The sequence below is a fragment of the Cucumis melo genome, chromosome 10 (genome assembly GCF_025177605.1).
Source record: "Cucumis melo cultivar AY chromosome 10, USDA_Cmelo_AY_1.0, whole genome shotgun sequence".
Taxonomy (NCBI): domain Eukaryota; kingdom Viridiplantae; phylum Streptophyta; class Magnoliopsida; order Cucurbitales; family Cucurbitaceae; genus Cucumis; species Cucumis melo.
In genome coordinates this window covers 27210507-27235197 of record NC_066866.1, presented here as the reverse complement: position 1 = coordinate 27235197, position 24691 = coordinate 27210507, and the positions used below count along the sequence as shown (strand labels likewise).

The 24691-nt window shown below is 36.6% G+C and overlaps 1 protein-coding gene across 1 annotated transcript; it reads right to left on the bottom strand.

Moving 5' to 3' along the window:
- Window positions 1-2731: 2731 nt before the first annotated feature.
- LOC127151187 (uncharacterized mitochondrial protein AtMg00240-like) lies at window positions 2732-3157 on the bottom strand. The gene has a single exon (XM_051090610.1). The coding sequence runs from the start codon at window positions 3155-3157 to the stop codon at window positions 2732-2734; it is 426 nt and encodes a 141-aa protein (XP_050946567.1).
- Window positions 3158-24691: the final 21534 nt, after the last annotated feature.

The following is a 24691-nucleotide window of genomic DNA, read 5'->3' as shown; positions in this document are numbered from 1 at the left end:
ATACATAGCCCATGTAGCAATCAAAGTAATGGCTTCATTTCAATAAGCACAGAGGTACAAAAAACAAGCATCCATCAATAAAGTCTGGAAGCAACTAAAACTAAAACAGAAGAAAATAACAGAAGGCTAACACCCCAAACAACAGAAGTTCATATCCAAAATACCTAGATCAAATAAAAGCAAAAACACACAAAAAAACTCCCTCTTGCTTGGGACATAAATAAAGTCAATCTTGAGGATCAAAAGGTGAAGTAGGAGATTTGGAAGCCACCCGATGAAGGTCACACAAGACACTCTCCAACACCGTACGCTAATAAGAAAGTTCATTACGTTAAAGAACGGGACTACGCAATCAGTGCATGCAATAATCGATTGGCCAAGACCACAGAGACCACAACAGGTTGGCCAATAGTAGGATTGGAAAACGATCGAGCCCTGGAACTGTCAGACACATTGTCAAACTCAGTGGAAACATCCAGAATATGAGAACCTTGAAACAGATGCATACTCAGGGAGATAACTCGCAGTGCTATTCCAACAGCATCGATAGAAGCCAGAATAGTCGGTTGTTGGGACAAGAGAAAACCACTTAGAAGTCTTAGAAAGTAGATAGGAATATGAATTTCAAAAGTATTGACATGGCGCATTAAGTGATTAAACACAAATTTCCCCACATTTACCTTAACTCCAGTGCCCACAAGATAGATGAAGTGGCCCAAGGAAGTAGAGATCGTACACGCATGTGTACAAGGGATCCAATTGGCGATACCAATCCCATGGTGAATGGCATATTTGATTGTTAACGATGCAACTGGAAGTTAACTATCCACTAGCAGACCGACACTGTTTCCTCAATAAGTTCTTCAGCCAGACGCTCGGGAGTGGGATAGGAAACAGCGTAATCATCTGGTAGAGTGATTCCAAAAAATTGATTGAGAGTTCTAGAGAAATATTAAAGCATACACCTCTGTTATGGACTTTGTGGAATTCATCAGCATAAGGGTTGTTGAAGTCGGATGGCTGATTGACAACTTGTTCGCGAATCAACTGCTGATAGAAAAGACCAACCTTAGAGATAGTGCGAGTCAAACCTGCATTATCGATCAAGTCAAGGATGACAGGGCACGACTAATGCTGGTCAGAGATGTTCAATTCATCAGCAATGCGATGCCTGACTACATACTTCCACTTGTGAGCCTCTTCCTTGGAATGAAAGGACACACCATCAATTGGCACGGAGGAAACATTGGGAGGTATCTTCCGACGACCTGCCTTGATGGAAACAACTCATTACCTTCTGACTGGTGGTCGTAGAGGTCTCTGAAAGGAAGAACCAACATGACCGTTATGCGACAGATGAGTGGTAGAGTCTCTAGGAACCTCAGTTGATTGAGGCTCAGGCGTTCGGTTATTACGAGATAGAGTAGGGTCATCAATTGAGACAATGGTTTCTTTTGGAATATGAGTTTTCTTAGAGCCCAGAACATAGTCCTCATAAGTATCTCCATCTGACTCATCTTTATCAGTTTCAGAAGACTCTTTTGGAGATTGAGGAGGTGATAAGGTAACAGGTGAGAAGGCTTAAGGAACAAGAGTGTTACCACTATCTGCAGTCCAAGGAGGAAAATCCTAAGATGGAGAAATGACACGAGGTGATGAACGCGTACCCTGGGCAGCAGAGGCCGGAGTGGACAAAGGACGAGATCGATCCCTAGTTTTGTATCGGTAGAGGAGCTTTTAGAGAACAACTGAGTAATCACATTTTGAGGAAGCTAAATCTTAGTCTAAAATTATCGTTTCAATGGAAATCTTAGACCCCAGAATAGAAGAAGAGGCAGATAACTATGTGAATCTTGGAGAAGAGACATTAGGTACCTCAGTTTTGACGATAACCGTCGGTGCATGGCTAGAGGAAGTACTTGCACGTGCATTTCGAACAGGACTAGCCAGGGAATGTGCAGATTGGAATCATCAGTGGCATCTAAACAATGAACTTTCTTGAACAGACAGTGCACTCGAATACTCTCGTAACGCTTACCCTTAGTAGGTGATGCATTCTTGGGAGGAGATGAAGCCATGGAATATGAAGCAATACCCATAAAAGAATAAGGAACAAAAGGAGTAGAAGTGGGCTGATAGGATTTGAAACGAGTGACAACCATTGTGTGCAAAACTCACGTAATTATACATGTGCAGGAATGAAAGATAAAGCAAAAGAAAGAGATTCCAACTAACCAGAGATGATCGCAGGATACAAAGAGTTTTACGGCTGATGGCACAAAATCCAACAAGATTTAAATTTGTGACTTGAGTGGGAAGTAACCAAATTGGGCTTGGATTACAACTATTGGGCATAATAACATAAAACGGTTCTTTTGAATCAATAGACCCCCAACCCATTAATTGCTATTCTGGACATTAACAAACACCAATTCTAACCCTTAAACCTTCAAAGGCCGATGCATCTAACGGTTTGGTAAATATATTTGGTAGCTGTAGAGAACTTCGAACATGTTCCAAACAATTGATCTTATCTTCAACTAGGTCGAAGATAAAATGGTAACGAATATCAATGTGCTTGGTATAACTGTGTTAGATTGGATTTTTAGAGATGTTTATGTCACTCATATTGTCACAATAGAGAACAATGGAGGATTGAGCTATACCATATTCTTTCAACATTTGTTTCATCTAGAGAAGTTGCGAGCAACTACTACTGCCAGAAATATACTCAGCTTCTGAAGTTGATAAAGACACATTGTTCTATTTCTTGTTGAACCAGACGACTAAGTTGTTGCCAAGAAAAAACAACTCCAGAAATACTCTTACAATCATCCGAGCACCCTACCCAATCTGCATCACAGTAGCCTACAAGAACAACAGTTGTATCAAAAGTATACAAAAGGCCATAATAATTCGTTCCTGTTATATATTTCAAGATGTGCTTAGCACTCTGAGGATAAAATGTTAAAGGGTCTGCCTGATAATGAGCACAGACTTCTACAGCAAATGCAATATCTGGCCTGCTAATAGTTAAATAGATTAGACTACTGATGATGCTTCGATACAAACTTGGATCAACTTTTTCACCAGTGGTATCCTTTGTCATTTTAAGGTGAGCAGTTGTTGGTGTGCATTTGGCTTTGACCTTGTCCATGCCAAATTTGGAGATCAGATTTCTAGCATATGTCTTCTGAGAAAAGAAAATACCTATCGCCCCTTAACGAATTTGAAATTCTAGAAAGAAGGCAAGTTCAGTAACCATACTCATTTCAAATTTTGCCTTCATTTGATTGAAAAAATTCTCAACACATGTTGAGGATGGACCATCGAATATAAGGTCATCGACATCGATCTGGACAATTAGAAACTAAGAGCCTTGGCAATAAATAAACATGGCTTGATCTACACCACCTCTATTGTACCTTTGCTGTAATAGATATGTAGAGAGCCTCACATACCACGCTCTGGGTGCTTATTTAAGATCATACAGTGTCTTTCGTAATTTATAAACACGGTCAAGATGCTCGATTAATAAAGCCTTTGGGTTATGTGACATAAACTTTTTCAAACAAATATCCATTTAGAAAAGAACTTTTCACGTCCATCTGAAAGAGTTTGAATCTTCTAAAACATGCAAAGCTCAACAGTAGTCGTATGGCTTCAAGTCTAGCAACTAGAGCAAATGTCTCGCCAAAGTTAAGACCTTCAATTTGAGAATATCCCTGAGCAACTAATCGAGCTTTGTTGCTAACCATTCTTCCTTGTTCATTACTTTTATTCTTGAAGATCCATTTGGTTGCGATGATATTTGCATAAGGTGGTTTGGAAACAAGATCCCAGACTTGATTTCTCTCAAATTACAGAAGTTCTTCCTACATTATCAAGATCCAGTGTTCATCAGTGAGAGCAGTAGTGACAGTAGTGGGTTCCATGGTGGAGGTATAACACATATTTGCAACCATTTTTGCATAATCTCTTCTTTCCTTCTTTCGCGCGATAATACCACTTCAAACATCCCCAATAATGGCATTAGAAGGATGATTCTTAGCTATGTGAGTGGAGGGTACCAATTTTTGCATGGAGGACTCAGTAGAGTTAGTTACATCAGTATTATCATTTTGAGAAGAGTGCTCTGTTGTCTGTTGGTAGTCAAATATTGAACATTCACTAGAGCTGATTTCAAGATGATCAGCTAAGGTGATAACTGTTGGAATAGTTACACTATCTTCACTAGGTCGATAAGACGAGCTATCTTCAATTAAAGAGGAATATGCTAAAACAGAAGGTTTGGTATTTTGGGATTTCCTAACCCAGAAAAGTCCATCTTCTTCATCAAAACTACTATTGGACATTTTGCTATGATCATCCACAATAACATTAATGGATTCCATTGCTGTCTTAGTACATTGATTGTACACTCTGTAGGCTTGGCTGTTGGTTGAGTAACCCAGAAAGATTCTTCTGTCGAACTTTGAATCCCACTTGCGAAGTTGATCCCTATGACTTGAGATAAAACAAGTGTTGACAAAAATGTGGAAGTACTTAACATTTGGCTTCCTCCCTTTCCATAGTTCATATGAAGTGCATGTTGTCCCATGTTGAAGAGTGAGCCAATAGTGTATATGACATGCAGTGATTAAAGCTTCTGCCCAGAAGTGAATCGATAAAGCTTTAGCATGAATCATTGCACGAGCCATTTCCTGTAGCATTCGATTTCTTTGTTCAACCACACCATTTTTGCGGAGGAGTCAATGCAGTTGAGAACTCATGAAAGATTCCTTCCTCATAAAAATTGGTGAAATTTATATTTTTGAACTCTCTACCATGATCACTTTGTATATGTATGATACCAATATTCTTTTCTCTTTGGAGTTGTAAACACAAGGCACGACAAACTTTGAAAGTTTCAGTTTTATCACGAATAAACTTTATCCAAGTGTAATGAAAAAAATAATCTATACAAACCATTGCATATCTCTTACCCCTGAGGCTTTTAGCTTGCATCGATCCCATTAAATCTATCTGAAGAAGCTCTAAAGTGCGTGTAGTGGTAGAGTGAGTCATAGATTTATGTGAAAACTTGATTTGTTTTCTAGCAGGACAGTCAGAGCAACATTCTTGCACATCAAACATCAAGGTAGGAAGCCCTAGAACGACATCTGCATTATTAGCTTTGGTGATAGATGATCCACTGATGTGGCCCAGTCTCTTGTGCCACAAATTTGCTTCCTCAGTTTTTTATAGATTACATATATTCACTTCAGAGTTCCAGTGATAACAGTTATCAGAAAACCTTGTTCCACTGAGAATAACCTTGTTTTGACTATCTACTACATTGCATCTGTCTTTGTTGAAACTGACAAAGTACCCTTGATCACATAATTGATTGATGTTGATCAAATTAGTTGACAGTCCCTATACCAATCAAACATTAAACAAGTAAGGTAACATTGAGTGGTCTATAGTTCCTTTTCCAATAATTATTCCTTTTCCTTTATCACCAAACATAATGGATCCTACGTTGCAGTCACTAAGATCCAAGAAGAATGATGCATTTCATGTCATGTGCCTGGAACACCTACTATCAAAATACAAATCAGTAGAGTTAGGATTGTGAACATAAGTAAGGGCGACCTTGCAACTTTCCATAGTGACTTTAGGTCTCCATTTTGTCCTACGCATGTTTATATGTTTGTTGTGATTACCGACTTATCTTTGATATAGTAGATCTTACAGATGATAACAATATGGCCGTATAAGACCAATCTTTCCACTGAAGTAGTAAATCCATTTTTTCGTCTATTCGTAGACTTAACTAGAGGGAGGATACCTACTATCCTATTTCGTTTCACAGTGTTTCCCTGGTTGTCATAACTGTTTGACTCACCAACAAACAACAGTTTTGTTTTCATTTCTGTCAGACCTCCTTTCTGAAAAACCCAATCCTCTTTTGTCATTGCATTTTTTTCCTTGGTCGAGCAATTCATCTAATTTATGAGTTCCATTTGTCAGCATTTTTATAGATTTTAAGAGCTCATCAAACTGATTTCTTGCTTCTTTTAATTCAGCTTTAAATGTGGTTATTGGCAATAGAAAACTTTGGTTCTCTTTCATAAGGTACTGTATCCTATCTTGCTGATGTGCAATTGTAACTCGATCTTTCTCCCATTTTCTTTTCAGTGTGCTTTCGGAGAGAGGTTCGTTTGAAATTGATCTTTGCTGATGGTCGTTCACATTTTCCATTGCACCTTCTTTTGTTGTGGAGATACTAATTAACGCTCTTCTAACTTCTTCTTCATCACTTTCTGAATAGTCATCGTCATCTGAAAGCGTCACTACTAGGCTTTTCTTCTTACGTTTGAGATAGGTTGAGCATTCGGTTTGAATGTGTACAAACCCCTCAAACTCATGACATCTAATCCCTTTACTATTTTTTTCAAACTTTGAACACCCGTAGTCCTTCTCGTCCCGTTCGTGATCTTTTCTTCTATACAGTCTGAATGAGGAGAATGAACTAGATCTTTTAGGGTGACGTGTCGAACTGGAGTCGCGACTGCTCCTTTGACCACCCACATGGTTATGGAACTGACTCTTAATTTTGGCTACCTGTTTTGTTAGTAACACAATAGATTTAGCCAAGGATTCTTCATTACCAGATACCTTGGACTCTTCTATCACTTCTTCCTTCATAGAGGTTAGAGCAATGCCAGTTTTCCTTTTACTCCTACCTTCTCCAAAGTGCAGTTCAAGTGTTTGTAACGATCCAAATAGCTTATCCAATTTCATCTTTGACACGTCATTTGCCTCTTCAATCGCAGTAATTTCATGTTGAACTTGGGTGAAAGAGACCTCAGGACTTTTTGAACAAATTTTGTGTCAAACATCTTTTCCCGTTACGCATCTGATTCATTGGCAATATCAAGTACTCGAACATTGAATTCAACAATTGTCTCATCTTCTGTCACTTTAAGAGGTTCGAAACGATAGGTCAAAATCTGTAAATGTGACATTTTTACTTTTGAGGTTTCTTCATATGCCACCTTCAGGATATACCAAGCTTCTTTGGTAGATTTGCAGGTGTTGATTAATTTGAATATATTTTGATCAACAACATTGAACAAAGCATTTAATGCACGTGAATTTTCGATAGTTGCATTATCTTCCTCGCTTGTCCACTTCAATTTAGATTTTTAGGTTACTTTTCCAGCTGCATCCTTTTCGGTGGGATGCTCCCATCCTGCAATAATAGCTCTTCAGCATTTCATGTCCAAATACATAAGAAACGTAGCCATGTAGGCTTTCCAATTTCCATAGTTTCCTCCGTCTAGAAGAGGTGGCCTAATAGTTGAGTTTCCTTCATGAATGTCGTCTATAATGATCGATTGTTAACCCGCTCTGATACCAATTGAGAAATAAACGGTTCTTAGTTATATATAATAGTTGTAACCATAGTTGTGCACTGTTAGTTTGCATAGAATATTGATATTTCATTGATAATTCATTGTTAATAATCAAATATTACAACCCTATATATAACCATATTAAAAGACACAAAAGGAAAGAATATGTAAGAATAATATTTCCAAGAATAATATTTCCTAAAAATACGATAATTATGTCAATTCCCTCCTTCAAACTCAAGGTTATCACAAACTTGAGTTTGCTGAGAAAATTTCTTAACCAAAACAGTAAACCTAGGATAAAATAAAAAATCCAGGAAGAATAAAAACACAAAGAACTTCTAGGCTAGAGACAGATTCCATGAAGAACAAAACAAAGAACTTCTGGGATAGAGATAGATCCTCATATAGAGATCTATAATAGAACCTACGAAGAATGAAACAAGAACTTCAGGGTAGGAGAGATCCTCATAAAGAGATCTATAATGGAATCCAATAACTACTGATTTGAAAATAGACCAAATGCCTATTCTTTTTTTACCAAACAAAAACAATGAACTGACTAAATTGAACATAAAAAATGTTAAGTGGCTAAGTTTGGCGGGGGCGGCTAGCGAAAGAGAAAGGTTTTGCAACGGACGAGACGGGCGATGCGATGAGCTTTGCGAACGAAGAAGACGGGTTTCACAGATGTGGGGCCAAGCCGAATTGAAGAAAGCGGACATATGACTTCGTTATCAGAGCAGAATAAAGTAGAATTGAGCAAGGAACCTGAGCACCAGACCCGAGCAAGGTAATATCATCGGTAGTGGAAGATTGGGGACAGAAGATTAGAAGAAAGGAACGTCGTCGGATCTTAGCTTCGTGCAAATTTTCATTGGAGCAGAGGGCGTTGACTGGAGTGATGAAGATGGAGGCAGACGAAGATCTGGAAAATAGGGTATGGGGTTTGGTCGGATCTAGAACAGAGAGAGTTCGCCGGTGGATGGAAGAGGGTTTCAGTAGAGATCTTGTGGGTTAGGTAGAGGACAGAAGAGGGTTGGGCGGTAGATAGATCTAAGATTGGAGGGAGCGGCAACGGCTGATGAATGAAGCTTTGTGTGACGGACGTGGGTTGCAAAGGAACAGGCGGCAGATGTGGAGGGTGGATTGTGGGTTACAAGTGGAGGGCATGGATTTTTGGGTTGCGAGAGACATGGTTTTCGAACAAGGACCGGGGGTTGCAGACAAAGGTTTTGAGGAGTAGTAATTTGGGTTACAAACCACATGTTTTTTTTTTCAAGTGGAAAAAAAGAGATGGTTGTGGTAGATTTACACTTAGGTCTGCCTCCGTCTATCGCTAGTCGTCATTGACGAAGGCAGATCGGAAAATGGAGGTAGAGATCGAAACCTAAAGCTTTAAAACCATGTTAGTTTGTATAGAATATTGATAATTTGTTTATAATAATCAAAGATTACAGTCCTATATATAACCATATTAGACACAAAAGGAAAGAATAGATAAGAATAATATTTTGAAGAATAATATTTCCTAAAAATACTCTAATTATGTCAATGAAACTAGAGTAACATAAGAGGAAACAAACAACACATCAACATTTGTTAACCCAGTTCAATCAATACGCATCTACGTCTAGGGGGCTATTTGCCTATGATAGAAGATTGCATATATTGTAAATACAATAAATGTTGAATACATGGTTATGACTGAAGGAACAACACTATACAATTTTCAACGTGCTGTTCTAAAACTGATTCATCAGAACTAACTATGTAATAACATAATAATCATAACAAGTAGGAAGGTCAAAATATCTCCCCCTTAATTTTTGCAATAACGATGATATATTCAACTCAAGCCCGAACCACTTGAAGATTTCTTCTATCAATTTTTCTTATTATTTTCTATGGAAAGTCACCAAGAAAAACTTACCATCAAAGGTTTATATGCTGGCTTCACAACCACACACTTTCTCACTTAAGAATTTACCAATATACAAGGCATAAATCCTAACCACTTTTGGGACCATCCTTGAAAAAAAAATCTGAACCAATTCCTTAACTAATTTCAAATAATTAATACTGAATTAACTAAAGTAGACTTGTTAAAATAAAATAAATGGGACCATTTACTAACCCTGGTAAAACATAATAATGACGAACACATTTTAAAGAAAATAAAATACCATAAACCAATCACATCAAAATCATACAAACTAAACACGGTGAGACTACATATAAATGCAACCTCCTTGGTTGGTGATCTGAACTCATCGGACTCATCTTTAATATTGAGTTGCATTTCATCCGCTGCATCCTTTTCTTCCCTAAAAAATCCTAATCTTCTATATAATTACAAATACTATCACATACATTTTCAAACTCAAAATACTATATATTTTTTAATGTTTGAATTTTGAAATGAGAATCCAGTGATTTAAAAGGGTGAGATATCCATAATGAATAAAGGTAACAAGCTAAAGGTACAAATGAGATTTCTAGAATATAACCAAATCCAAAAGAAGAATATCAAAACCCAAAATGTAACTCGACCACCATCCATATCTCTATAAGATTTCTAGAAGAAAAACTAGATCAAATTATAAATACCTATTGAACCTCTCGAACGACAAATACAAGAAGAATTAACAAGAAGAATGAAAAGAAATTGAACATCTCGGACTACAGCTACAAGAAGAACAAGACCTTCTTCAATGGTAGCAGCAACATCCTTAAGGTACGAATTCAGATCCCCTACCCGAGTGAGCCTGATTATTGAATGCACTACGTGGTTTCAAGGCTTTTTAGATGGAAAAGGGTTTGCGTCTGATTCAAGGCATTCAATGCGCAACGCTTCTGTAATACATCTGGCCACGAGCAAACCAGATATGATCTTGCGAGAGAGACGCGGATGTGCAACGCGAGGGCTGGGCACAGACACAGTGGCTGAAGGAAAAAACTTGCTTGATGGTGTGGCAAGCACAACGGCGGTAAAAAAAACTAGCCTAAAGGACTATTTGACGAAGACTGGGCATGAACTGGACACGAAGGACGACAATGGTAGTGGTGGTGGTAGTTGTTTGTAAAAGAGAGGGAAGAGTGTGAGATGAGATTGAGAAGAGAAGAAGAAATCGACAAAGAGAGAAAGAAATTGTGTGGCATGAGAAGCGTAAGGTAAGAGAGAAATACTTAATTTTTTACAAAATTAAAAAAAATTAACCATGGTTTTAATGTCGCTTTTGAAAATGCAGATGTTTAATGTCGATTTTAAACCAATATTAAAGCTCCCTCTTTAATGTCAGTTTAAAACCGATGTTAAACATCCGTCTTTTAAAAAGCGACATTAAAGTTTTGTTTTCATTTTTTCCAACAGACATTAAAGGCTAGATTTCTTTTAGTGTAATGTGAAACGTACGGTTTTTTCCAACATCCTTTGATTAAACAATTTGTAATTTGAATTCTCCATCTCTATTATCATATCATCTAACATCTTTCTCACTTGTGGGCTTGAAATATATGTAGCGGCTTGAACACAAGATTTTCCTAGACTACCTACTCTGATACCATCTTAAATCATCAATTGAGTCAAAAACTTAAGAAATGTCATGTATTTCAAAATTATACATAAAAAAAAAAAAAAAAAAAAAAACATGTTGAATCACAGATTATGGATTTATTCCTTTAAAAACCTAGCATAATTCTTTTAAGTAAATTAAATTTCTGTTTCATGAAGTTTAGAACTTATGTTATGGTCCCCCACGTTTAAAAGTTGAACAATTAAGTCCTTAACATTTGGGTAATACTTGATTTTGGTCTTTATAAATTATTCAAATGTTAAGATGACCATTGTCTATAGGAAAAGGAAAGAGAAAGCAAAAATGGGAAAGAAGAAAAGTGTTGGGTGCTTTATTTATTATTATTAAAATTATTATTATTTTACAATGTACTGTTATTAGAGTCGAGTTGATAAATCCAATTTCTAATCACGAGTTTGGTAATAGATAATACAAATAGCATGTCAGTTAAAATATATTACATGACCTTTTCTTTTAATTGTTTACGTTCATGTAATGACAACAAACTTTTCCACTGCTTTTCCTTTACTTGGTTACAACAACCAATAATGCAAACGATATAAATGTGTTTCTTCCAAAAGGAAGATTTTACATTTCAAGGCAGGTAAAAGTTCAAAGAAGAAACCTTTCTTTTTCAGAAAAAGCCAGTGGAAAATTTCAAATTTTCTCAATAAGGACATTACACCTACAAACATCTTTTGACATATAACAACGACTCGTAATTCAAACTATACTTTGAATTTTTCACCTCATAACTTTAATTCTAATTATCCACGTCCAATAGTTATCCTTTGGATATTCCACCTTATCCTTCCAACTCAAATTATCCCAAACTCCAATTATATTTTGTATGTCTCACCAAATGGTTCAAAGCAATCTCAGAACGACTAATATCTCCCTGTCATCTTCAATCCATAATTCATCTTTTTGGCAACTGAACTATTTATCCATGCATGTGATAACATTATTGCTACTTCTGCCCGAGTGTCATCTGATACTTGCGATGTGTGACTGACGTTGTTATTGATGTTGAAACTCTGCCTATGGATTTATTGGTTGTACCACCATTTGCACTAAATAATAATTCAAACAATGTAGTGAATGTTTAGGCTACAACAAGCATGTGCCCCTCCAATCAATTTTTGAATTTTTAATATAAATTTTAAATGTTTTTTTTTTAAATATAACAACGTAATATTTAAACGATCTTGTTGACCATGGCAAATGATCGTGTTGATGATGAAAAACGATCACGTTGATTATGATAAGCGATCGTGTTGTCCATTGTAAATGATTGTTGAAAACCTTAGGGGACGTTTGGGGGAAGGGTTAGATTATGGGGGGTTAGGGTTATGTAATCCAACCCCCGTTTGGGGGAAGGGTTATATAACCCTAGTTTTTAACTCCTTAACCCTTCCTCAAACCCTTCTTCAACACTTCTTAACCCTTCTTCAACTTTTCCTCAATCATTCTTCACAACATTATCATAACACTTCCTTCATAACCCTTCCCCCAAACACATCTTATCATAACACTTCCTCCATAACCCTTCCCCCAAACACATCTTATTATAATCCTAGGTTTATCTTAACACTAGGTTTATCATAACCCTAACCCCCCATAACCCAACCCTTCCCCCAAACGGTCCCTTAAAGTTAACGATCATGTTGACCATGTTAAACAATAATGTTGACTATGCTAAACGATCGTGTTAGCTATGATAAGTGATTGTTTAGATCATGTCAACACGATCAATTAGATCATTTTAAACGATGGAAAAAAGGTTTTAAATTTGAAACTGTTGACCATGCTTCAAATTTTGTACAACCTAGCCTATGTTATGTTATAGATATAGATGTATAGTTAGAAATTGGTAAGCAATAGCTTATGGTATTTATGATCTGTTGAGAAATCTTATGAAACATTCTAAAATTTGGTACTATGTTTTCAATGATTTCTATGTTTAAAGCTAAAGCATTGAGCATAAATACTTGAAAATAATGTTTTGAAGATTGTTAAAGCAAGGATAAGGTCGGAATACAAAGACCTCATCTAAATAAATGCGATAAAATTTAAACAAATTAATTTACATAAATTTACAATATTATACATAAACACTTGAAATACACTTGAAATACCACATTTTGGACTAATATGGTTGTGTGTCCAAAAATGGGTCGTTGATGTCGAGGCCTTCGTATGGGTCATAGTCAAGATCATCGACATCATTAACGGAGGCTGGGGAAGCGTCCTCTAGTAAATCGTCGTTATCGTCTGAAAGGTTTACAACAACGTTATTGACAACAGAATTGAATTCCTGTTGAATGCTTGCTCCGGCAAGGGTTGACATGACTGCGTTTTTGGTGAGGAGAAAGGCTTCGTCCTCTTGCCTAGTCATATCTTGGAGGTGAATGTTGGCTTTAAACCAATCGTTGATTTTGTTGACTTCGAGATGGGAGTAGTTGAATTTTTCCCACCATTTGATTCTGAGGGATTTACTTAGGGCTTTGAAGTTTCCCGAAGGTCCTAGCTGGAAATTCCAGCAAAAGATCCAGGGAATTTGGAAATACAAAGCAAATCTAAACGTCTTTGAAAGAGGTGACGAATAGATACTTTGTTGAAAAAGGTGGTATGAACGTTGAACTTCTACCGGAAATATTTCTTCGGAGAGTCCAAAATACATCCACCAGTTTTGAAACCAATTTGGGAAGTGCATTTTGTAAGCTTGTTTGCAAAATGTCACAAACCAGGAATGGTTATATGCTTGGAGCCAAAATACAATATACCATGCTTTTGTGTAGTCACGATAATTGTATGATGGTGGTTTGAAAGGGTGAGAGAATTTTCTTCACACAAACAACCCCTGTTTCCAGTAAGATGGAGTGAGAACACGAAAAATCCTCAACTTTGAGTAAATGATCTTAGAGGGATCATTTTTGTCTGGGACGTGGGTAATTTCAGCTGATTTTGAGTCAACTAAAATGTACTCGTAGAAGGTCTTGGTTTTTAAAAGATCCTCAGGTAAGAAGTTAAACTCGTGAGGAAATATTTGAGTACAGACTTCGTGGACGGAGGGTCCATCGAATTCTGGTTCTATGGTTAAATCAACCATCATGGTTTTGGTGAAATAACCATTAATTAGAGGTCTAGGCTGGAATACCTTTGGCCTACCTATCTGAGAGTACGAGGAAGGATTCCTCAGAATTGCAGACCTTGAGGAAGAAGCGGCCGGGGAAGCGGCACGCTTATTTGGAGTTGTTGGCTCAGAGGGATGCAACAATGCTGTTGAAGGAATTGGGGGAAGACTTGAAGAGTCTGATTGAATAGTTAATGTTCTTTGAGCAGAACCTTGACGTCGCCTGGATACTTGTTCAAATTGTAAATCCATGGCGTAATTTTCTGCACTCATAGGTGACGGTGCAGATGATTGAGCTGAGGGTTTTTCCCTAGAAGGTGTAGTTCCTGAGGAGGAGCTACTGTTTGAGGAGGTCTCTGTGGATTATTTTGTTTGTTTTGCGGCGGTGGCCGTTGCCGGCCAGGAGGCGGTTGCATCTGAAAGAGAATTCAAGGCTGAGGAAATGGTCTTCAAGAGATGTTCTCTTGAGAGGTAATTAGCAAGTGAATTCTCACTGCCTTTTATAGGCTCAATTTTGAAATTAAAGCAAGATAAGGTTGCTTGCCATCTTGCAAAGATTTGCTTTGAGATAAGATTCTTGACATCTTTTTCAAAGATGAATTTGCTTGCTTTTGAATCAATACGAACAAGGAATTCTTTGTTGATAAGATCTCCTTGAAATTTTTGAATGGAGAGTACTATTGCTAGAACTTCCTTTTTGACTGTGGAATAGTTCTTTTGTGCACTATTCCATACTCCCGAATGATAACGGACAATGGAGATTTTTCCGTCAAGTTCTTGTTTGAGAATGCCTCCGTAACCAATATCGAATGCATCTGTATCAATAATGAGTTTGGCCTGTTCATCTACAAGAGATAAGCATGTGATGCTTTTGGTCAGAGATTTGATTAATGGGACTGCCCGAGTATGCTCATCCGTCCACGGTTTTTTGTTCTTTTTTAATCTGTCATACAAAGGCAGACAAATTGAGCGAAGATCTCGGATGAAATCACCGATATAATTTACGCAACCAAGAAATCCCTGTAGTTGGGTTTTGTCTTGAATCACATCTGGATATTTATCAACAAATTCCAAGGACCGTTGGATTGGCTTGATAATTCCCTGATTAATTTCATAACCAATAAATCTTACTCTTGTTTGAAATAGTTTGATCTTTGGTTGGGAAACCACAAGACCATTAGATTTTGATTGCATTAAGAAACACCCTTAGATGTTAGAAATGCTGATCAACCGTGTTTGAGAATACCAAGACATCATCAATGTAAACTATTGTGAATTCTTGATATTGGTTGAAGACATCGTTCATGATCTTTTGGAATTCGGATGGAGTGTTTTTTAGTCCGAATGGCATGACATTCCACTGAAATTATCTAAATGGAACATTCAAGGTCGTCTTGTAACTGTCAGCAGGATGTATCTGGATTTGCCAAAATCCAGACTTCATGTCGAATTTTGAGAAAACCTTTGCTAAAGTAATTTAGCAAGTCTTGGCGATTAGGAATTGGGTACCTAATCCATTTGAGAAATTTGTTCAGAGTTTTGTAATTGATAACAAGCCTTGGGATGCCTCGTTCTTTTTCGGCCTGGTTGTTGACGTAAAAGGCCGAGCATGACCACGGACATTTGGATGGGCTTATTAATCCCCTTTTTAGAAGATCCGTAATTTCGTCCTTACAGACTTTGACCAGATCTTTATTCATTTGAATGGGCCGAGCCTTTGTAGGAATTTGGGCCTTTTTGAATCCGTCTTCGTATGGTAATGTTACCATATGTTTCTTTCGATCCCAAAAGGCATTTGGGAGATTTGAACAAACTTCCTTCTCGAGTTGCTTCTGGAAGTTCTGAATTTTTGATTGGACCAATGGCTTCTGAATTTCAATAGCCACTTTGCAAGTTTTGATGTCATCTTGAAGGAACTCAATCTGTCTTTCCTTTCTGGCGATTCTGTTGATGAATTGACGAACTTCTTCTTCAATATTTGAAATATACTTAGGAGTTACTGGATGAGTGAACTCAAAAGTAATTTCTTTATCAAATTTCTTTGAGATTATACCCTTATCAGTAACATGGAAAGGATATAATTGGGTTAGGAATGGGGTTCCCAAGATGATCCCTTCATTAAGGTTTTTAACCAAAATGAACGTATTGATCAAGCACACATCTCCCTTGCAAATGTGTACTTTTGATAGTTTGAACTAGATGTTGAGAGGATTTCCGCCAGCTCCAGATAATGATTCCTTTGTTTTTTCGAAGTACTTAAAAGGGACAAGTCCTTCTTGTATGACGTTTTGATCTGCTCCCGAATCAATAAGTGCTAGAGCTTCGAGTTGGAAGTCTTTGACCTTAAAGACTATTTTTGACATCCATTTTTTATTATGGACTTTGCTGATACTATTGATATTACCCGTTTCTTCTATCAATAGTGTTTTTCCCGCGATTTTTCTTTCAAAATCGTTTGTTGAGGTTTCTGGGTTTTCTCTTAGAATTTGAGATGCTTGAAATGCGTTTTCAAGGTGGATGAGTCGTTGCTTATTATCAGCAACTTCTCTTTTAAGGATCCTTACCTCATGGTGAAGGTCTTCGACTTGAACAGGCAACATTGTTTCGCCTTTGATTCGATTTAGTATGTCTTGATATGAATACATGATCGGATTTTGAATCGTCTTTTGGGGCATTTGTTCTTCTAAACTTTTCCTTAATTTGAGGAGGCAGGTTATTTTTGCTTCTTCATCAGGGATCTGCTCGATGAGGTCGAAAAGAGTTTCTTGATCTTGTGTGATGACATTAATATGGCCAGAACATTTACCAGCACATCGTCCTGTGCAGGGTATTGCTCCTTCGTCATCGCTTGATTCACTTTGAGAGTAGAATTCTTCTTCAGAGGAAGATTCTTCTCCTCTTAGGATATTGATATAATCTTCTTCTGATGAGGATTCAGTTTGAGATGAGGTATCATTATCCGTCTTTATGGCATAAAGGAGGGATTGCTTTGTCTCTTCATCTATTGTCAGAGCATTGATTCTATCCTTTAGGGGACAACGATTAGCATAGTGACCCTTTTGATTGCATTTGAAGCAAATCGTATTAGTCTTTAAGGAGTATCTTTTCTTGTCTGTACTCTTATTGTAATAATGCTTTCTTCTTCGAGGAGGCTCTTGATCTTTAGGTTTGTTTCTTGTAAAGAGTTTCTTGGAAGAATATTTTTTCTTTTTATTCTTTTCTTCCTTCGACCCTTGAGACAGACCATACTGCTTGCAGAAGGTGCCCAATTCTTTCCTGTAGTCGGAATCTTTGATCACCTTCGTTGTGTGCTTATTCTATGTGCAGAGACTAACACATATCATTTGAACCGTGGATGAAATATCTCCATAGGTGAGATTTGCCCAATCTATTTGTTGATTGACAGAGTTTGTTGTCATAGTTTGATAGAATTTTTTGGAGATATAATGCGGTAGTCCTTCGACAAATTTCTGTTTCCAGACATCAGCTCCACATGTTGTCAGGGTATACAGACGTGCCATGAAGGTGTCTTTATACCACTTATATCGGCTCATCTTGTGACATTTTAATCCGAGGAGAGCTTCTGTTGCAAGATTTAAATGAATTTGAGTACTTCCAATGAAGTGTTTGGTCATCGTATAGAGTAATTGATTGACCATATCTGGTTCTTCAGCTTGTATAGGAGTAGAGGAGTTCTCCGTTTTGACAACTGTTCTTGTAGCAATTAAGATCCGTTGTTTATCTTGCTCCGTTAGCAAATTATGCCACCAACTTCTTAGGTTTCCATTGAAACCTAATATTAGAATTTGAGTTGTTTCGTATGTTGATTTTCTGGCACTGTAGGTCATGGCAGCTAACAGCATTTCTTAAAATGTGTTCATCATTTGAGCTTCAGAATATATGTCGATATTCCAAGTAATGAGAGATTAACCATCATATGTCCATTTCTCATGATGTAGATCATCCCATCCTAAGTCAGAAGGAGATGGCTGAGAATAATGATTCTTCATGTCTATCCATTGAGCTATTGGAAGAATTTTTGAAGTAGATGTTTGTGGCAAGGAATCCTTCTTAATCATGTTGATTCCTTTTGCTTCTTGCCCTTCCGTTGCCGTTTTCGATTCTTTATTGAGAGAAATAGCAGCAAGGCGTTTATTAATTTCAGCAAGATATTCTACAGCATCTTCCTTGAGTCTGCCGATATTAAAGCTGTTTGGCTGAAAGATCGGTTGATTTGGGTTGATTTGAGGGATCTCGGGATTCTTATTTTTTAAAGGAAGTCCCGGATTTTCAATTCGCTCTACTGCCTTAGAGACCGTAGAAAGAACTTTATTTGTGAAATTGAGCTAATGTTGGATATTCTTAATTTCACGAACTCCAACCGTTTGAACTTTATCTTCATTGATTGTTTTGTAAGGAGATGAAACCATCTTGATAGCAGGAATGGCGGAATGAGGGAAATAAGCTTCTTCTTCAGGCGGATAATTTGAAGCTACTTCTTTTCCACTGGTAGTAACCCAGATAGTTGATCCCTTAATCATGGCAACTAGACCATCTGCTTGTAGTTTCTTGACAAGAGCTTCATTTTTGGCTCTTTCCACCTTTAACATGCCTTTAACGAAGTCAGGCATGGTTAGAAATGGCTTCCTTGTTTCAGCAGGAGCCTTGATCCATTGATCGATATATATACTGTAATGTTCTCTGAAACGTTCTTTATCGTCGGAAATAACATTGATTTGATTGTAAACTGGTTTCAATCTCCTTTCCATATCGAAATGGGTAGGAGAGAGAGATCCATCTTCTTTTTCATAATGGACATTTGGGATTGTGTGTGAGAAATCTATCGATGCCCTGATTGACTCAGATCTTCTTAAAGTGTCTCTATAAGAAGTTTCTGATTTAATTGAAGATGTGCTTGGACGGCTACTCATTATCTCACTTATTTTGGGATAAGAGATTCCTGTATTGAATTGAACTTCGACGTTTCCATCAGGAAATTCGGTAATTGAGGCTTCTCGCTGATCCTTTTGATGGGAGTTGTTTCTCCTTGTAGTTTCCAAACGGAATTCTTTGTTAATTCATCCCAATTTAGGTTTCTTGGAATGGTCATAGATGATTTTTCTACGTTGACTTCCATAAGCATGGTATATCCTTTGGGAGAGACACCCAGTTCTTTTGGAGAGAGATTTGTATGCATCAGTTTGAAGTAGATGCGATATGAGACTGCAAAAGGCAGTGAACCATCTTTTAGTTCAAGTCCTTGAGAGTGAACATCAAGACTTATAGTATCCATGATGTTTTTATCATGAAGAGAAACCGTGAGGTTGGGTCTGCAATTGAAATATACTGGTCCCTGCTCCAGATTTGATTGGACGATCCCTAGGAGAGAGTGAGTAAATCTAAGATGCCTCTTATCTCTTAGAGCAAGGTAGACAGGAACATCTAAACCTTCCCTAAAGAGAGGTTTCAAGGCAACTTGTACACACCGTATATGGAGATATTTGAATTTTTCTTTAACTCTGAAGAGAGTTTCTTCAGGTAAGAGTTTGATGGCAGTAAATTCATCTTTCATTGCAACATTTTCTTCAGTGATGACAATTACATCTTGTTGAGAAAAATTGAAAGTATTGATTTTATACACTTGGTTGGCCTCTAATTTTGGGATAGACCAATTTTTGAGTCGATTTTCAACCTGAGCCAGATGGGCTTCGACTGTATTATGTTTGGCGATAGCCATTGAAAGATCATCTTTGGATCTTAAATTATTTGAAGATGAAGAAGAATAAGAAGAGAAAGCGGTTGCATCAATAATTGTGGGAGAGTGAGGGGAGAGCTTAGAGAGTAACTTAGAAAGCATGAGTGAAGAAAGAGAATCTATCGGATTATTGATGATGAGCTTTGATTTCTTATGATGTTATTTTCTTTTACGAAAACGGACTTATGCTTAAATAGTAATAAGATTTTCGATCGATCAATCAACTCTAGACTTAAATATCCTCATGGTTTTATCATGAATATTAAAAGAACTTGTTCATATCTTGAAGGTTCACCACTCCTTTATCAAGATTTCTAGAACTTATTCCTTTAAATTTCACGTTTCAAACCACTGAATAAACTAAGTCGAGGAGAGATGCCCAATCTTATTACTCTTTAAACTGAATCAGAAATCATAAGAGAAAATAATTACCACAAAGAGATCTCAGAACATCATCCTTCCTCCTCTGGATTCAGAAGGGAGTTTACTCCATAGAGAGAAAGAAGAGAGAGATGTGAAATGAGCAACCTGGCTCTGATGCCATTTCTGGTCGGATGCCAACTGCTATTTATAGTGAAAGATAATCATTAATAATTGAAAATAACGATCATGTTGATTATGATAAGCGATCGTGTTGTCCATTGTAAATGATTGTTGAAAACCTTAAAGTTAACGATCATGTTGAACATGTTAAACAATAATGTTGACTATGCTAAACGATCGTGTTAGCTATGATAAGTGATTGTTTAGATCATGTCAACACGATCAATTAGATCAATAGTATTTATAAGAAATTGCTCCCAAGAAACAACCACTCTTACTATGCTAGCATCCCAAGCAACTGCAACAAAAGTAACAATGAAGCTATGTGTGTACAGATTAAGATAGAATATCCGCTAAATATAGTGGTCGAACCCAAGCAACAATATAAGAATAAGAAGACAGTCAAAGTTGAGGCAAAACTTTAACCAAAATCAATGAAAGAATGAATGTAAGAATGTGAAATTAAATGCAAAAAAACAGATAATCTAACAACTTGAACTTGAACAAATGGAGTATGAGGAAAAGAACAATACATTTTCTATTCGCAAAAGCTACAAACCTCGAATTTGAGGCCAATATTCTCCCTATTTGATTGCCTGAATTTCCAAGATTTGAAAGTTGACTATGGTTTGAATCTGGTTTTCTGGAAATAAACTCACTGAAACTTCAGTAAATTTGAGCATACTTTTTTAAAGAATAAAAATCTATGCATAAAAATAATGATGATGATAAATCATAGATAACAAATTCCATTTTTCTCTTCTAATTCATATTTCCCTCGATTGTAAATGTAGTAATAGTCCAAGTCATTCAATTGTCTAGAATGTGAAACATGCAAGCAAAAGCAAATTTCTACTCACCGGTATTCTAACAACATCATTACGGATCCATCCAAGAGGATTGTACACCACCATGACCTGGCTGCAGGCACATTTACTCATTCATATTCTAGTTGAAAATTTTAAAGAGAAGTTCTAAAAGGAATGTAAAATAAAAGGAACATTACCAAACTATTCCCTTTTTGAATATCTTGCTCAGTTGGTGGACAGAAACTGATATTGAATAACATAAACTTACTCAATATTTTCTTTATTGAGAAAAATATATGGTTTTAACAACTAAGCAAAGAAACAAACACATACAAGAAAACCACCCAACTTCATAACACATAAACATGTGGGAATTCAACTCTAACTTTCTTTTGGGCATTTCATCAAACAGTTTAAGAGCATACAGAAAACATCATCATTAACAACAACCTACTATGTTTTCGTTATCACAAAGAATAAGACATTCTTCCTCAGGCCAAGAGATGAATTTAAATGGAGAAATTGATATCACAATCCATTATAGTACAAAGCAATACAAACGTGTGATTGTAAGAACAATTAATTAGATGAACATGACTTGCTAAAACTGAAAGGTGACAACAGAACAAGAGTTCACTTCTAGGAGCATAATGCTAAAAATTACTTGCAGCTTAAATTAATAATTGGGAGAAGAGAATATTAGTTATGAAGTTTTCCAAAAGAAAACTCTACAGTTCAAGCTTAATAAGATCAACAATTTTTGCTGCCTCAGAATTTTCCTAACCATTAAAAGTCTATGCAATCACTCACAAATTGAAAGAAGTTAACAACATTCAAGATACAAACAGCATTGTAAGAACTCAACTTTATCCATAAAAACATGAACATAAAAGCATTATGAATAGAGGTGATGTACACTTAAATAGTTTAGTTTAAGCTATTCTTTACATACTTCACACACACTGATTTCTTAAAGTGGAGCAAGGAAAAGCTACTCACGGAAAGGTAAAATGAATAATAGGCAGTCTTGTACTGTACAATGTGCCCATGACTACATAAGTTACATTATATGTGCATTAGAAAGCATCCCAAAATAATATATGGAAGTGAAAACAACAGAAAAAGGTCGTAGGATGTGGGAGAGAGATATGTTACGAAAGACAGAGAGAGGTTGTGCAAAATTACCTATAGTTGCAAATCTCTAATTTCAATTTCATCGAGCAAATGGAAGATTTAATAATAGAAAGAGAAGCATTTGCTGTGAGGGATTAAAACTGCAAGAAATCAGTTAACGAAGCAAAACCACAATAAATTTTTTAAGAACAAAACATGAAAGGGATTCATAGAATAAACAAAAATTGGAGATTAGGGCACGAAGAAAAATATGAAGAACAAATGTGGAAGGATTTTTTAAGCTAAAACATCAAAATACCAACTGTATAAAGCCAAAAGACTAGAGGTGCGCAAGCCTATTCATATCAGACCACAAGAAAGACCATTAAGCTTGTTATGATCTAAAAAAACAGATCTCATTATTATAAACCTCAAAGAAAACATGTTTAAAACTTAAAACAAAATCATTCCATATGTTTAAAACTCCTTATTGATATTCCATTCAGTGCTATCACCATAAAAACGATGTAGAAGAAAGGAAAAAGAAGACTAACCTCGAATCATAAGCTTCAAGAGTCTAATAGCAGTAGAGAGACGAGCTGGTAGACAAAGAACCCTAAGCAAAACCCATGTGGACAACAGTGAGAGATTAGATGAAGCCAAGAGATTGCAAGTCTGAGAGATTGAAGCCAAAAAAATAAGATATTCTAGGGAAATCGTGTGATGAAAGTGATGACGAACAGAGAGACGGACAAACAGAGACAACGACGATGAATAGAGATGAAAGTGTCTTCATCGGTTGAACGGCAGTCGTGAGAAGGAGGGATTGCAGAAAAGAGGTGAGAAGTCATCATTTAAGGGTGGATATCGCAATCGTCGTTTGACAGTGGTGTTTTGGCGTGGGTATCGCATCTGGTTGAGCAAAAAAATTCGTGAAAGAGGCTCCAAAAAGGGGGAAAATATTGGTGGGATATTTTTATTTTCTACTTTCCACTTTTTTTTTTCTTTTTCAATAGTCCAATTTAAAATGAGCTATCTTCGTAGGCTATTAAAAGCCTCATTTCTTGTAGTGTCTGCTTGGTAGAAGGATGGTTTATCGAGTTTAGTGGTTTGTGTTCAGGTTTATCTCTAGAGCAACTAAAATTGAACGAAGGTTGGCAGAGATATTGATGATTAGAAGAGACATCATAGTAGTCTATGCATTGAGGAAGTTCAATGTCCATGCAAGAGAAATAAGTTGAGGCTAATGAAATTTATGTTATTTAAACGCATAATGAGGTATTAAGATGTCTTTAAAAAGAAGAAAGTTTTCTTTATATGCTATTGTATTTTCCAAAAGGGTTTTTCTAAAATGTCAATCACAAGGCATTAGGCTTATGTTTTAAGTTTTCCTTCCCCAGGAAAACTATGTCAGGAAGCTGTTAGAGAAGGCGAGTTGCTGCGATGCTAGATGATAAGAGCTAGGTAAGGCATTGGCATTTAAGGCATTGGCATTTAAGTTTAAAAGCTAAGTTCTTAATGCATTGCCTTGCAATTGTACGAAGTTTGTATTGAAGAAATAAATTTGTTAAGTTCTCCCAAGCTTAATTATTACGTTGGATTTCCATATCGCAAGCCATGTTCATATTAAAGCCATAAGTCTTAAAGGAGTAGGTGTTCTGACGTTCTTCTTAAGTAAGGTCCAAGTCCAAGTTCAGTTCAAGCATTTTGGCACTTCACTTAGGAGCGTTGGAGCTACCCAAGTCGCGTTCGCATCCAAGAACGTGAGGGAGCGATGCATTCTAGGTGGGATCGTGATACTAACACCTTTCTCATACACACATGACTCTCGAACTGAACTTTAGTTTTCATAGACCATTTTATTTATTTTATTAAAAATTGTTTAATTTAATTCGGTATCCAATCATATCACAAAAAGCATTGGTGGCAACTTTTTTTTTGTTTTATTTTAAAATTAACCCTTTTTAAGACATTGAACGTTCCGTGTCACAGTCGCACTTTTGAAAAAAAAGAGTCTCAAAGCGATCGTGGGACACTTGTTCCAACTTGAGAACAAGTCAGCAAATCCAAATTCATATAGTCGGTGGCACAATGGATGTATTTCACAATCTCTACCCCCATTATTGAGAAAATGTTTTAGAAAATGGATATACAGGAAAAGATTTTCACAACATTTGAAAGCATGTTTAAGAAAAGAGATGAAGGTATGATGATAAGTCTTACTCCCATATAGTATGTGTTAAACAAAAAAGGAACTAGCAGGCATACATATGCTAATGTGTGAGAGGTCACTTACAATAAAAGAAAATAAAATATAAAGAAACTAAAATACGATAAAAACAATGTAGCCACAGGCA

Bases quoted from the DNA above. Each gene is read 5' to 3' on its own strand.
- LOC127151187 (XM_051090610.1), bottom strand. From the start codon at position 3,157: ATGGACAAGGTCAAAGCCAAATGCACACCAACAACTGCTCACCTTAAA.